At 41.3% G+C, this 12989-nt stretch overlaps 1 protein-coding gene across 1 annotated transcript in view; it reads left to right on the top strand.

The window, feature by feature from the left end:
• Positions 1-9794, top strand: part of LOC137214349 (zinc finger protein 227) — a 119841-nt gene extending 110047 nt beyond the window's left edge. Inside the window, exon 10 of the mRNA XM_067717970.1 lies at positions 8465-9794. Within this exon, the coding sequence (XP_067574071.1) occupies positions 8465-9178 (714 nt within the window). The 3' untranslated portion in view covers positions 9179-9794. The remainder of the gene's footprint in view (positions 1-8464) is intronic.
• Positions 9795-12989: the final 3195 nt, after the last annotated feature.

Raw genomic sequence — 12989 nt, 5'->3', positions numbered from 1 at the left:
TAGAGACACAGTGACTGGATTAAGAGCACGGGCTCCAGAGTCAGAGTTGGATTTCAGGTTAGTCAGTCCTCACCAGCTCTGTGATTATCAGTAACTTAATCTCATGAATCCTCAGCTTCCTCATCCATTAAATGGGAGCAATAATCATCATACCATCACTTACTGAGAGCTTGTATTATGTGCCAGGCACTGAGCCAAGGCTTTTTTCCCCCTATTTTTTATCTTGAGATGTAATTCACATATCATAAGAGTCACCCTTTAGTATACTAAAGTATGCTTTAGTCACCCTTAAATTATACAACTCACTGGTTTTTAGTATATTCACAAGGCTGTACAGCCATCACCACCGGCTAATTCCAGAACATTTTCCTCATCCCCAAAAGAAACCCCACGCCCCTGAGCTGTCACTTCTCACTTGCTGCCCTCTCAACCCCTGGCAGCCACTAATTTACTTTCTGTCTGGATGGACTTGCCTGTTCGGGGCTATTGGACTTGCTCGGTTAATCCCCAAAGCACCCTTATAAGTCAGGATATGTTATGGCCACTACAGTATTGTTCATTGAGACATTCTGTCGGACTTTTGTTTAAAATGAAAAAAAAAACTAGCAGTCATATTTTAAAATAGTTTTTCTGGGCTTCCCTGGTGGCGCAGTGGTTGAGAGTCTGCCTGCCGATGCAGGGGACATGGGTTCGTGCCCCGGTCCGGGAAGATCCCACATGCCGCGGAGCGGCTGGGCCCCTGAGCCATAGCCGCTGGACCTGCGCGTACGGAGCCTGTGCTCCGCAACGGGAGAGGCCACAACAGTGAGAGGCCCGCGTACAGCAAAAAAAAAAAAAAAAAAAAAAAAAAGTTTTTCTTTACTACAGTCAGCATGGCTGAGGGGGATGTGCCATTGAGACTTTTCTGGCTGCTTGAAGAAAATTCACAAGTATTTATACCTTTTACAAAACCAGATACTGGTATCAATGAATCATCATTACAGGGCCAGAAATTATTAAGTAATATAGCCAATCAGAACTATGGACTTGTCAGAGATAAAGGTGAACTATGGATGTTAAAAAAGACTCCTTGGTGCTTCCCTGGTGGCACAGTGGTTAAGAATCCGCCTGCCAATGCAGGGGACACGGGTTCAAGCCCTGGTCCAGGAAAAGCCCACATGCCGCGGAGCAACTAAGCCCATGCACCACAACTACTGAGCCTGCGAGCCACAACTACTGAGCCTGCATGCCACAACTACTGAAGCCCACGTGCCTAGAGCCCGTGCTCCGCAACAAGAGAAGCCACTGCAAGAGCAGTTTTGTGATGTATAATATTTACCTGCTTTTCTGAAGTGGAATCAGTTATAAGTTTCCATCTATTCACACGTTTGACTTGCACAGTTGAGCAATCCTGTAAGGAAGCACTGTTCTCATTTTGCAGGTGATAGATTTGAGGCAGAGGGAGGTTAATTAACTTAAGCAGCGTTAGTAGCTCCGTAAGAACAATTCAGTCTTCCTCCTGTGTTCCTCTCTATTCTCACACTCCTAGCACCTTCACAACGTTTCTGACACCAGATGTGGGTGGGTTTTTCCCCACGCCGAGCAATTAATTCTACTTTACCAGCTGGGTGCCCTACAACTTAGCTCAGTTCAGACACTCTTTTCCTGGAGATAGCTTCAGATCCCACAGGTTAAGGGCTCAGTCCCACGAGATCGCCCTCCCCCACTTCAGATGCCATTTGCAAGTAGAAGGCCCCCAGGTTACCCACAACTTCTGTCTGACTTGGCTGCAAATCAGAGGTTTGCAAGACTTCCACTTCGGAGTCACTTATTTGCTGGTGCGGCTCACAGAACTCAAAGAAACGCTTAACATTTGCTAGTTTGTTAAAGGATATGACATAAGGCGAACCCCATACTATTGGGATTTTATGGAGGCTTCCTCACTAGGGGGTGCGGCTGAACATTCCAAGCCATCTAATCAAGCTTTGACCTTTCTGCTGACCAGTCCCCATCCAGGAGCCCCCCCAAGAGTTACCTCATTAGAACAAAAGACACTCCTAGCAACCAGGAAATTACGAGGATTTCAGGAGCCCCGTGTCAGGAGCTGGGGGCGAAACCAGTATATTATGTCACAGTAGCAGTACCCGGATTGACCCCAGACCTATTGCCCCCAGAGTGCACTCTCATACCGGCACATTCCACTGCCTTTCATTTCCCCTGATACCCAGGGCGAGAATGATGACCCTGAACCCTGGGAGCCACCACAAGGGACTCTTGTGTGAGCCTCACTGCTTAGACTTCAGCAGATTGTTCACTGCACAGGAGCCTCTGGCTGGGGGGCTAGTGATTCACACAGAGCCACCACTTGGGCTTGGACCTACGTCTCATGGCTTCCTTCTCCTTTGCCAGTTGTGTCTTCCCAGGACTCTGCCCTTCCCCAGAAGGGGCTGGAGGAAATGATCAAGTTCCAGGTGAGTTGAGTTTTCTCTCTTAAAATTACATCTCTTTTCTCAAAGATTAGGTACGTACTTTTTCTCTCCCATGGGAAGGATAAAGGAAGAAAACATGTGTTTGTTATATGCCAGGTACTTGCCTTTTTTTTTTTTTTGGCTGTGTCATGCGTGGCTTGCGAGATCTTAGTTCCCTGACCAAGGATAAAACCCGAGCCCACTGCAGTAAAAATGCTGAGTTCTAACCACTGGACCACCAGGGAATTCCCAGGTACTTGCTTTTTTATTGGTTTTAGTTTTTATTTTTGGTTTTATTTTATCATTTTCGTTTCAAAAATAAGAGTACAGAAATCCATAGATATCAAGAAATTTTGAAAACCCAAACTACTACACTGCTTGTGAATCAGTTATACTTAATATAATTATAATCACAGTATATGTGTAATTTTCAATTTTATTTTTTCACTTAATGTTAACACTTGAGTTTTTATGACTCAGCATTCTTCTGTGTATTGTCTGAGAAGGCTTTCTATTTTTTGTCTAACATTTCAGAAGCTACAGTTAAGCATACAGACTGCTGTACCTCTGACTAAGTTTTGCTTTGATTCATAACACTTTTGCATAGGGCTTTAAAAAATGGAATATAATTTACTTACAAAAATTATAGATCAATGACAGTTGTATACCCCATTTTGCAAGTTGTATAATTGCATTAACCCACTACACAAAACAAGAAATAGAACATTTACATTACCTACATTACCCCAAAAAGTTCTCTCATGTCTCTTTCAAGACAGTTTCTTACCCCCGGGAGGCATCTACTGTTCTGATCTGTCATCATATCACTAGATTTACTTGTTTTCAAATTAAATATAATCAGTGAAATCATAGTGTATGTACTCTTGTGTCTGGCTTCTTTCACCCCGCATAAAGTTCTTGAGATTCATCTGTGCTGTTGCAGGTGTCAGTAATTCATTCCTTTTTTATTATATTCCATTTTATGAATATATCAGTTTGCTTATCCTTTTGAAGGACCTTTGAGTTGTTTGCAGCTTTTAATTGTTAATGCATAAAGCTCCCATGAGCATTCTGCGCAGGTCTTGAGGACATATGTTTTCATATCTCTTGGGTAAACATCTAGAAGTGGTAGATGAATATAAACTGTTTTCCACAGTGCTTGTACCATTTAACAACTTATCAGTGGTGCATGAAAGTTCCAGTTTGTTCTACCTCTTTGCCGCCATTCGGTGTTGTAGATCTTTTTTATTTTAGCCATTCTAATGAAATGACTTCTCACCGTGACTGTAATTTGTATTTCCCTCATGATACATGATGTTGAATACTTTTTCATGGGTTTTTGCAATTGGCATATCCTTTATGAAAAGTTTGTTAAAGTCATTTGCCCATTTAAAAATGTGGCTTCTACTTTTTATTATTGAGGAGTTCTTCATGTTTTGTGAGTTCAAGTCCTTTGTTAGATATACGTACTGTAATTTTTTTCCATTCTGTGATTTGTCGATTTGTTTTCTTAATTTTGTCTTTTAAAATCATTTTGAGGTGAAATTTACATGTTATATATATAAAAATATATTTGATCAATTTTGACAAGTATACATACGCACATGACCACTGCCACAATCTAGACGTAGATCATTTCCATCACCAAAAAGTTACCTGGTGCCCCAGTTAATCCCAATCCCACATCCCTGGCTGTAGGCAATAACTGATTTACTTTATGTCACTCCAGATCAGATTCATCGTTTCTTGAGTTTCACATTAATGGAATTATACAGTATATGCTCTTCTTGTGTCTGGCTTCATTTGTTCATCAGAATGTTTTTGAATACAGGTCAATAGTTTGTTCCTTTTTATTGCTGCATAGTATTTCATTGCATGGATATACCACAATTTGGTTATTCATTCACCTCTTGATGGACATCTTTTATTGTGGTAAAATATACATAACAGGGACTTCCCTGGCGGTCCAGTGAGTAAGACTCCATGCTCCCAATGCAGGGGTCCTGGGTTCAATCCCTGGTTGGGGAAGCAGATCCTACCTGCATGCCGCAAGTAAGAGCCTGCATGCCGCAACTAAAGATCCCATGTGCCACAACTAAGACCCAGTGCAGCCAAAAATAAAATAATTTCAAAATATATATATACATAACATAAAATTTACCATTCAAACTATTTTTAAGTGTACAATTCAGTGGTATTAAGTATATTCACACTGTTGTGCAACCATCACCACCACACATCTCCAGAACTTTTTTCATCTTCTCAAAGTGGAATTTCATACCCATTAAAACAGTAGTTCCCTATCCCCCACACCCCCCAGTCTCTTGCAAACATCACTTTACTTCCTGTCTCTATATATGTGACTACTCTGGGTATCTCATATAAGTGGAATCATACACATAATCCTTTTGTGACTGTCTGGCTTCACTTAGCATAATGTCTTCAAGTTTCATCCATCTGATCAGGATTTTAAAGCAACTATCATAAGGGAATTCCCCAGCGGTCCAGTGGTTAGGATTCTGCACTTCCACTGCAGGGGGCACAGGTTCCATCCCTGGTCAGGGAACTAAGATCCTACATCCTGCGTGCCACGAGGCATGGCCAAAAAAAAAAAGTCAATGATCATAAATATATTTCAGTATTTAGCATGTGGCATTGACATGCGGACTGGAGAAGAGGAGGAAACTACATAAGGTAGACTCAAGGTCCCCAGGATCTAGAACAACTTCCCATCCACCCTCTCCACCCACTAAGTGCCGTCCCTCTCCCAGTGGCCACTGATCATAAAATTGAGGCTGTGTGTGTGCTTGATGTCGTAGGAGCCAGTGTCCTTCAAGGACGTGGCTGTGACCTTCACCAAGGAGGAGCTGGGGCTGCTGGACTCCACTCAGAGGAAGCTGCACCAAGACGTGATGCTGGAGAACTTCCGGAACCTGGTCTCAGTGGGTGAGGACAGGCACCCTGTGACTCAGTGTCAACCCTCAGAAGTGCCTTGGTTTCAAACGTTTAAGACTTGGGGCTCTTGAAATGCTTCCCTGAATCTGGGGCCCTGAATTTCCTCATCCCAGTGGGACATCTCATCTGTACCTTGTCTATTTTCTCAAATTGTAGTTGCGACATCTTGGTGGGGTTTTAAAGTCAATTAGCAAATTGCGTCATTATTGCATTTAATGAAATAGGACGGAATAGCATAGCTTCTTGTCAGGAACTGCATATAGTGCAACAGAAATTGTGAGTTAAAGACAGGAAAGGAGATGTGATAAAAGTAGATAGTGGTTAGGATCGAGTCATTCGATTCCTCGATTCGGTGATGTACATCTGTGTATTTGTCTACCAGATCACAGCATAAGAGGTATTTATTACAACAGGTCATGATCAGAATTTGGAAAAATACTACTTACAGTGCATGAAGATTGGAGAATTGGAACTAAAGATTTTGCCTTTAGTGTACTCACCTTACACATGTGCCATTTCTTTTTCACAGGATATCTACCTTTCAAATTAGATATGATACTACAGCTGGGGAGAAAAAAGAAGCTTTGGGTGATGGAGCCAGAAGCCCAAGGAGCTGGGTGTTCAGGTGAGAACCATGCAGGTCTGAGTCCTTGCAGATCACAGAGAATGGTGCTAAGTGGATCTCACTGCCCACTCCTCCTGCAGACAGCTCATGAGTGGAGAATATATCAGTATGATGAAAGGATTATTTCAGAACACTGTTAATCTTCTGATGAATGCCTAATCTAATTTTAATTTCTATGGTACTTGTATTAGCCATCAATTGCTGTATAACAAATTGTTCTTAAACTTTGCAGTTTAGAGCTACAGGCATTATAGTTTCTGTGAGTCAGGAATCTGGGGGCAGCTTAGCAGGGTAGTTCTGGCTCATGATCTCATAAGATCTCAAGGAGTCTGCATGAGCTGCAATCCTCTGAAGGCTTGATGGGCCTCAAGGGATGTGCTTCCAAGATGGGCTCATTCACAGGGTTGTTGACAGGAGGCCTCAGTTCTTCCCTGGCTGTTGGCAGGAGGCCTCAGTTCTTTGCCAAACAGGTCTCTCCCTAGGGCTGCCTGAATGTCCTCAAAACGTGGCAGCTGGTTTCCCCAAGCTAGTTACACCCAAGGGAGTAGAAGGCAGAAATCAAAGTGTCTTTTATGACATAACCTTGGAAGTGACATACCATCACGTCTGCCATATCCTGTTGGCTTTGCAGGCCAATCCTGAAAGGTTGTGGAGGGGACTTCAATAGGGTGTGGATACCTCCTGGAGATTGTCTTGGATGCTGGCTACCACAGCGACTTTTGGTATTTGCAGATTCATATCTACAAAACCTGGAAGATAATATTAGCCATTCAGGCTTATCAGAAAATTCAGCCAAATTAAGTGGCAATAATTATCATAGGATTTTTTACTCCCATAGGATGTGTCAGTTAAGGGAATGAGTTTTCTAGTTTTTATTCCCAGTTATAATGTTCACTAGTTGAAAATTATATATTAGGACATCATTGAAATAAAGAGGAATTCTCTCAAATCTAGCTTATGTATTAACATGTGCATATAATGGCTGAATTAAGGAAATAAAGTTATCATCTCATGGGTTCATTATCAGGACAGAGGAGATGTTTCCCTTTGCAAATCTTTTCTTTTCACTTTTGCTGAGCAAGTCCCCTGCTCGGTAGCACTGTATTTCTAATTTTGACCTCATACATAAGTCTCGGTACATTAGTTCTAAATGAGTCTCATTAACACGTAGTGAATAGGAGGCTACTACTTATCAGCTCTGTTTCCATAAGCATGAAAAAACAAAGACAGAGTCCAGCTGAACTCTCCACTGGTTGAATAGGGTCTCCCAGCACAGTCGACCTGTGAAATATTTTTTTGTCCCTGAACTTGTCCTCACTTTCATCTCTGAATTCTCTTTATCCTTCCAGGACACGGGAACCAAAATGAGATAGAGACTCTTCAAGAAGCAGGATTAAGACAGCTTTTACATGAAGGCCTTATGTGCTGGCAGATATGGGAACAGTTTACAAGTAAATTAACCAGAACTCAGGACTCAATAATAAATCTGCAAGGCAAGAAGTTGCCAAAACAAGATGATTCCTCCTGTGAGGCATGGTCAGGAGAATCTACTCAGCTTCCAGAAGATGAGAACTATGTAGGAAAGCTTCAGGGAGAGAGTTCCACAAGTATCAAAAATCAAGTGTCTCCAACTCAGACATCCTGGGATTTCTGGAGAAAAATGTATCTGAGAGAGTCACAGAATTATCAGAGTAGGTGTCAGCAAATTGACATAAAAGATAAACTGTGTCAGTGTGATCACTGTGTCATGAGAAGGATCTCTCATCACCGTGGCAATCAGGAAGTACACAAAAGTGAGAAGGCTTGTGGCCACAATAATCATGGAAAAGACTTTGCGAAGAACACATCCCAGCATAGTATCATCCACTCAGGAGAGCAGACCTCTGATGAGACTGGAAAATGTTTCAGCCTTGGCTATGATGTTGAACTTCATCAGCAGTTGCGTGTAGGAGAGAAGCCCCACGTGTGTAGTGAGTGTGGGAAGGGCAGCACGTATAACTCAGTGTTTCACATTCATTACAGTGTTCACAGAGGAGGGAAACGCAGTGGGAATGATGAGTGTGGGGTGGACTTGGGTCAGAGCTCACATCCGGAGACCCATCAGAGAGTCAACCCAGGGGAGAAACCCTACAGATCTGGGGTGTGTGCTGCTGAGAGCTTCAATCAGAACTCCTCCCTTCCCACTCATGAGCCCATTCACCCGGGGGAGAATCTGTGTAGGGGTGGCAGGTGTGGGAAGGGCTCCAGACATAGCTTAGACCTCAACAGTCACTGTGTAGAAAACACTGGCGAGAAATCCTGGAAATGTGAGCTGTGTGGTAAAGGCTTCAATGAGACATCACAAATTCAAGCCCATCAGACAGCCTACCCTCAAGACAAAACGTCCAAATGGAAGGCATATGACAGGATATTCAGTCAGAGCTCTGGTCCTCTTCAGAGAGTTCACACTGGAGAAAAACCATATAAATGCGACGTATGTGGGAAAGACTTCAGTAAGGCCTCCAACCTTCAAGCCCATCAGAGAATCCACACCGGCGAGAAGCCCTACCAATGTGATGTGTGTAATAAGAGCTTCAGCCGGAATTCCCATCTTCAGGCCCATCAGAGAGTCCACACAGGAGAGAAACCCTACAGATGTGACACATGTGGGAAGGATTTCAGTCAGATTTCCCATCTTCAGGCCCATCAGAGAGTCCACACAGGAGAGAAGCCCTACAGATGTGACATATGTGGGAAAGGCTTCAGTCAGAGCTCACATCTTCAAGACCACCAGCGGGTCCACACTGGAGAGAAACCCTACACGTGCGATGTGTGTGGGAAGGGTTTCAGTTGGAGCTCCCATCTTCAAGCCCATCAGAGAGTTCATACAGGGGAGAAACCCTACAAGTGTGAAGAATGTGGGAAAGGCTTCATCTGGAACTCGTACCTTCACGTTCATCAGAGGATCCACACGGGAGAGAAACCCTATAAGTGTGGCATGTGTGGGAAGAGCTTCAGTCAGACCTCCCATCTTCAAGCCCATCAAAGGGTCCATACAGGAGAGAAACCCTACAAATGTTTTGACTGTGGTAAGGGCTTTAGCAAGAGTTCATGTCTTCAGGTTCATCAGAGAGTCCATAGTGGTGATCAATCCAGTACACGCAGAGTGTGATAAAAGTGTTCTTCAGAATTTAGACTTCTCATTTTCATCAGAAAACGCCCACAACAGGGGCTATTTATAAAATGTTGTATTTTAAGCATTCAGGAGGGAGCTGCTTTTTTTTACAGTCATCCGAATTCCATTGGAGGAGACCTATTTGTTGTATGAGTATGGCCAGTGTGTCCAGAAGAGCCCAAAATGTCACAATTCTCAAGAGAACGCACAGCAGAGAAACCTTGTAAGGATGGTGCAGTAGGTTTCAGTCAGAACCTTTACATTCAGTAGAATCTACATGGGGGAGAAGCTTTAAAAATGAGAAGTACCGTCAGGACTTCAGGAAAAGTATAATGATGGACATGACAAAATCCATGTCCACTAGAATGTAAGCTCCATGGGGGCAGGAGGTCTGTTTACTGCTTGTATGACCATGACCTGGAACCAGTGCCAAACAGAGCAGGTGCCCTGGACTTTGTCTCACTTGAAGGAGAGGAATAGGACAAACATTTGAAAATGTTAGTGAGCTCAATCCCAAGTAGTCACAATAAATTGTACTAGGAAAAGGATTCTTGGAAGAAGCCTTAAAAATTAATTCAAGGAAATGATAATTTAATAAAAATATGTTAAATCATGCAGTCTACAATTTGAGTGTTAGATTTTTGCCATTGGCTCCTATCCTGCTCAGCTCCACTTTTCAAGCAGTAAAGGGCTCGATTTTTTATCGCATCATTTAAGACTTTCTCTGGACAGTGTACCATCAGTTGTGTATAGTGTAAGTTTCACTATTTTTCTTTTGTTGGGTCTTTGGTGACAGAAAAAGACTGAATGGAAAAAGAAAAACTTGGTTTTCATTCCATAAAGCTTCCTGTCAAGGGGTCTACAAAGAAGGGAGAACATATTATAATATGCATTTTGGATGTTGAACTAAGCTGTTAAGGCACAGAGCGTTTTGAACAGCACCCCATGCTTCTCAGATGCTTCTGTATTTTTCAAGTTTGCTTGTTTGAACCATTTACTCAGGTGTATATTTACTGGAGGTAGTGGACAGTTTCCCACAGCTGTTTTGCTTTGTTGTTTTTTTTTGAGTATAGCTAATTTGCAATGTTGTGTTAGTTTCAACTGCACAACAAAGTAATTCATATATATATAATATGTGTATATATATATATATATATATATATATTCTTTTTCAGATTCTTTTCCTTTATAGGTTATTACAGAATATTGAGTAGAGTTCCCTGTGCTATACTGTAGGACCTAGTTGTTCACATTTTTTTTTTCTTCTGGACCTTACCTTCCAGGACACTTGTTGCTTAAGTTCTATGGTATCTCAAGTTTCATGTTACCATCAGAAATCCAGGGCCAACACCATACACTGGGGTGGGCTACCGGAGCTCATGGATGTTTATAACCGTTAGGATGTTCTCAGTTGCAAGAAATAGAAAACCCAACTCAAACTAGCTGAGACAAAAAGGAGGATTATGTAATTACTTCAAAATCCTTTTCAGATAATCCCAACATCTAAATTGTCTTGGTATTGATGTCTGTTGATTGTTTTTTTCTCATTCAAGTTCTGATTGTTCTGGTTCTTGGTATGATGGGTGATTTTTTTTTATTGTATCCTGGATATTTGGGGTACAATGTTGCAAGACTTTGGATCCCATTTGATCTTTTTTGTCAGGAAGTCACCTGTTTAGGTGTAGTACACAGGTCCAAATGGGAATGGAAGTTCACCTTCCTTCTGGGCCCTTTTGACACTGTGTGTGTGGGAGTGGGGGCGCTGGTGGGGGCGTGGCAGAGGGCCAACTGCCTCTACCTCCTTGCTGCTGAAAGTTCAGCTGTCCCCGTTCAGCCTAGTAGGGGGCATTAGAGCACTGCCTAGGACTGCCTCACCTCTGTGGGTGGTGGGAGTGAGGTGGGGAGGTGGGGAGTGGGAATTCAGCTTTCCATTCATCCCCACTGACCTAGTATTATGGGCTCTCTGTCATATTTGCCTTCTCCTTTTCCAGAAGGGGGATAGTTCAGTAAATTCCAGAAAGTAGTATTTCCTTTCTTGGTTAAACATCTTGTCCATTCTCAGAAGGGATATGACTCTTACAAAGAGAGCTTAACATCCATTGAGGGATACTTCAAGATCACCATTCCTACTATGTTGAAGCCTCAGTGAGGTAAGTGATATTATTCCCATTGTAACATGAGGAAGGGTTAAACCATTGACCTAGTTCATACAAGTGGCAGTATTGGTAAAATTCAGGCTTTAAAAATTCAAGATTTTAATTCTTAATTATGAAAAACGTCCAGAATAATCAAAAAGAGAAAATACAATGGACCCCATATATTCATCACCCAAATTTAACAATGGTCAAGATTTTGCCACATTTGCTTAATCTATCCCTTTTTCCTTTTTATCTTACATGCTGAAATAATTTAAAGCAAATCCCTGATGGCATCTCTTACACCTATAGGCATCTCTTAAATATAGACTATTTTTTACAAGATCAGAAAGCTATTATCACACCTAACATAATTAACAGTCACATTTCTATGATTGCTTCAAGTTTTCACTTAGCTACAGACTAAATAAACTTCTTTCTTTCTTTCTTTCTTTCTTCCTTTCATTCTTTCTTTCTTCCTTTCTTTTGTACTGTCTCTAATTTTGGTATCAGGATAATATTGGCTTCTATTTTCTGGAAGAGATTGTGTATAATTGGTGCTGATGCTTCTTCAAATGTTTAGTAGAATTCTCCAGTGAAACTATCTGGACTTAGAGATTTCTTTTTTTGGAAGTTTTAAAATTATGGATTACATTTCTTCAATAGTTATAGGACTATTGAGATTATTTCATATTGGGTGAATTTGGGTAGTTTGGTTTTCAAAGCATTGGTCTATTTCTCTTAAGTTGTTGAATTTACCTGGATAGAGTTGTTCATAGAAGTCCTTTATTAAGTTTTTATTGGCTGCAACATCTGTAATTATGTCCCCAATTTTATCCTTGATATTGGTAATGTCTTTGTCTTGCTAGAGGCTTATCAATTTTATGGATCTTTTCAAAGAATCGGCTTTCTGTTTCATAGATTTTCCTTTATTTTTATGTTTTTAATTGTACTTATTTCTGTTCTTTATTATTTCCTTTCTTGTGCTTACTTTTGATTTATTTTTCTCTTTTCCTAGTTATCTGAGTGGGATTTTGACTATTGTTTTGAGACCTTTCCTCTTTACTAAGGTAAACATTCAGTGGCATGAATTTCCCTTTCAGCACCCCTAGATTTTAATATGTTGTATTTTTATTTTCATTCCATTTCCAAATGTTTGGAGAGTTTTCTGTTTTGCTTCTTAGTTTAATTTCTAGTTTGATTCCATTATGATCAGAGAATATAGTTGGTATGATTTTGATTAGCTCATATATTCCCAGACATCAATTTGTTCTCTCAGGGAGAAAACAGTATAAATGTGGTAAGGGCTTTAGAAGGGAGTCATCTCTTACAGCCATCATTGAGTTCACATGGGAATAATAGTTTTACAGGTATAGTGTGCATGGTAAGAGATTTGGCTTTAGGTCACTTATTTGTGTTTCAGCGGTATAGGAAAGAAATTCTAAACAAGTGAGGAATGTGGAGAGGGATTTGACAGGAACTCCCATCGTGTCCACTAGAGGGTGAACATTGGAGAGAAATCCTAAAATGCCGTGAGACTGGAAAGTGTTTCTTCAAGTTCAGTTCAAGCGATATTCCTCAAGTCCACTTAGTTTTCACTCAGGAGGGAGGACTTACTGTGAATAGCAGTGGAAAGAGCTTCAGAGAGAGCAAATACCTTCATATTCACTGGA

Source organism: Pseudorca crassidens, chromosome 20 (assembly GCF_039906515.1).
Source record: "Pseudorca crassidens isolate mPseCra1 chromosome 20, mPseCra1.hap1, whole genome shotgun sequence".
Taxonomy (NCBI): Eukaryota; Metazoa; Chordata; class Mammalia; order Artiodactyla; family Delphinidae; genus Pseudorca; species Pseudorca crassidens.
The sequence above is the reverse complement of the archived record's forward strand: the minus strand, read 5'-3'. Positions and strand labels throughout refer to the sequence as shown.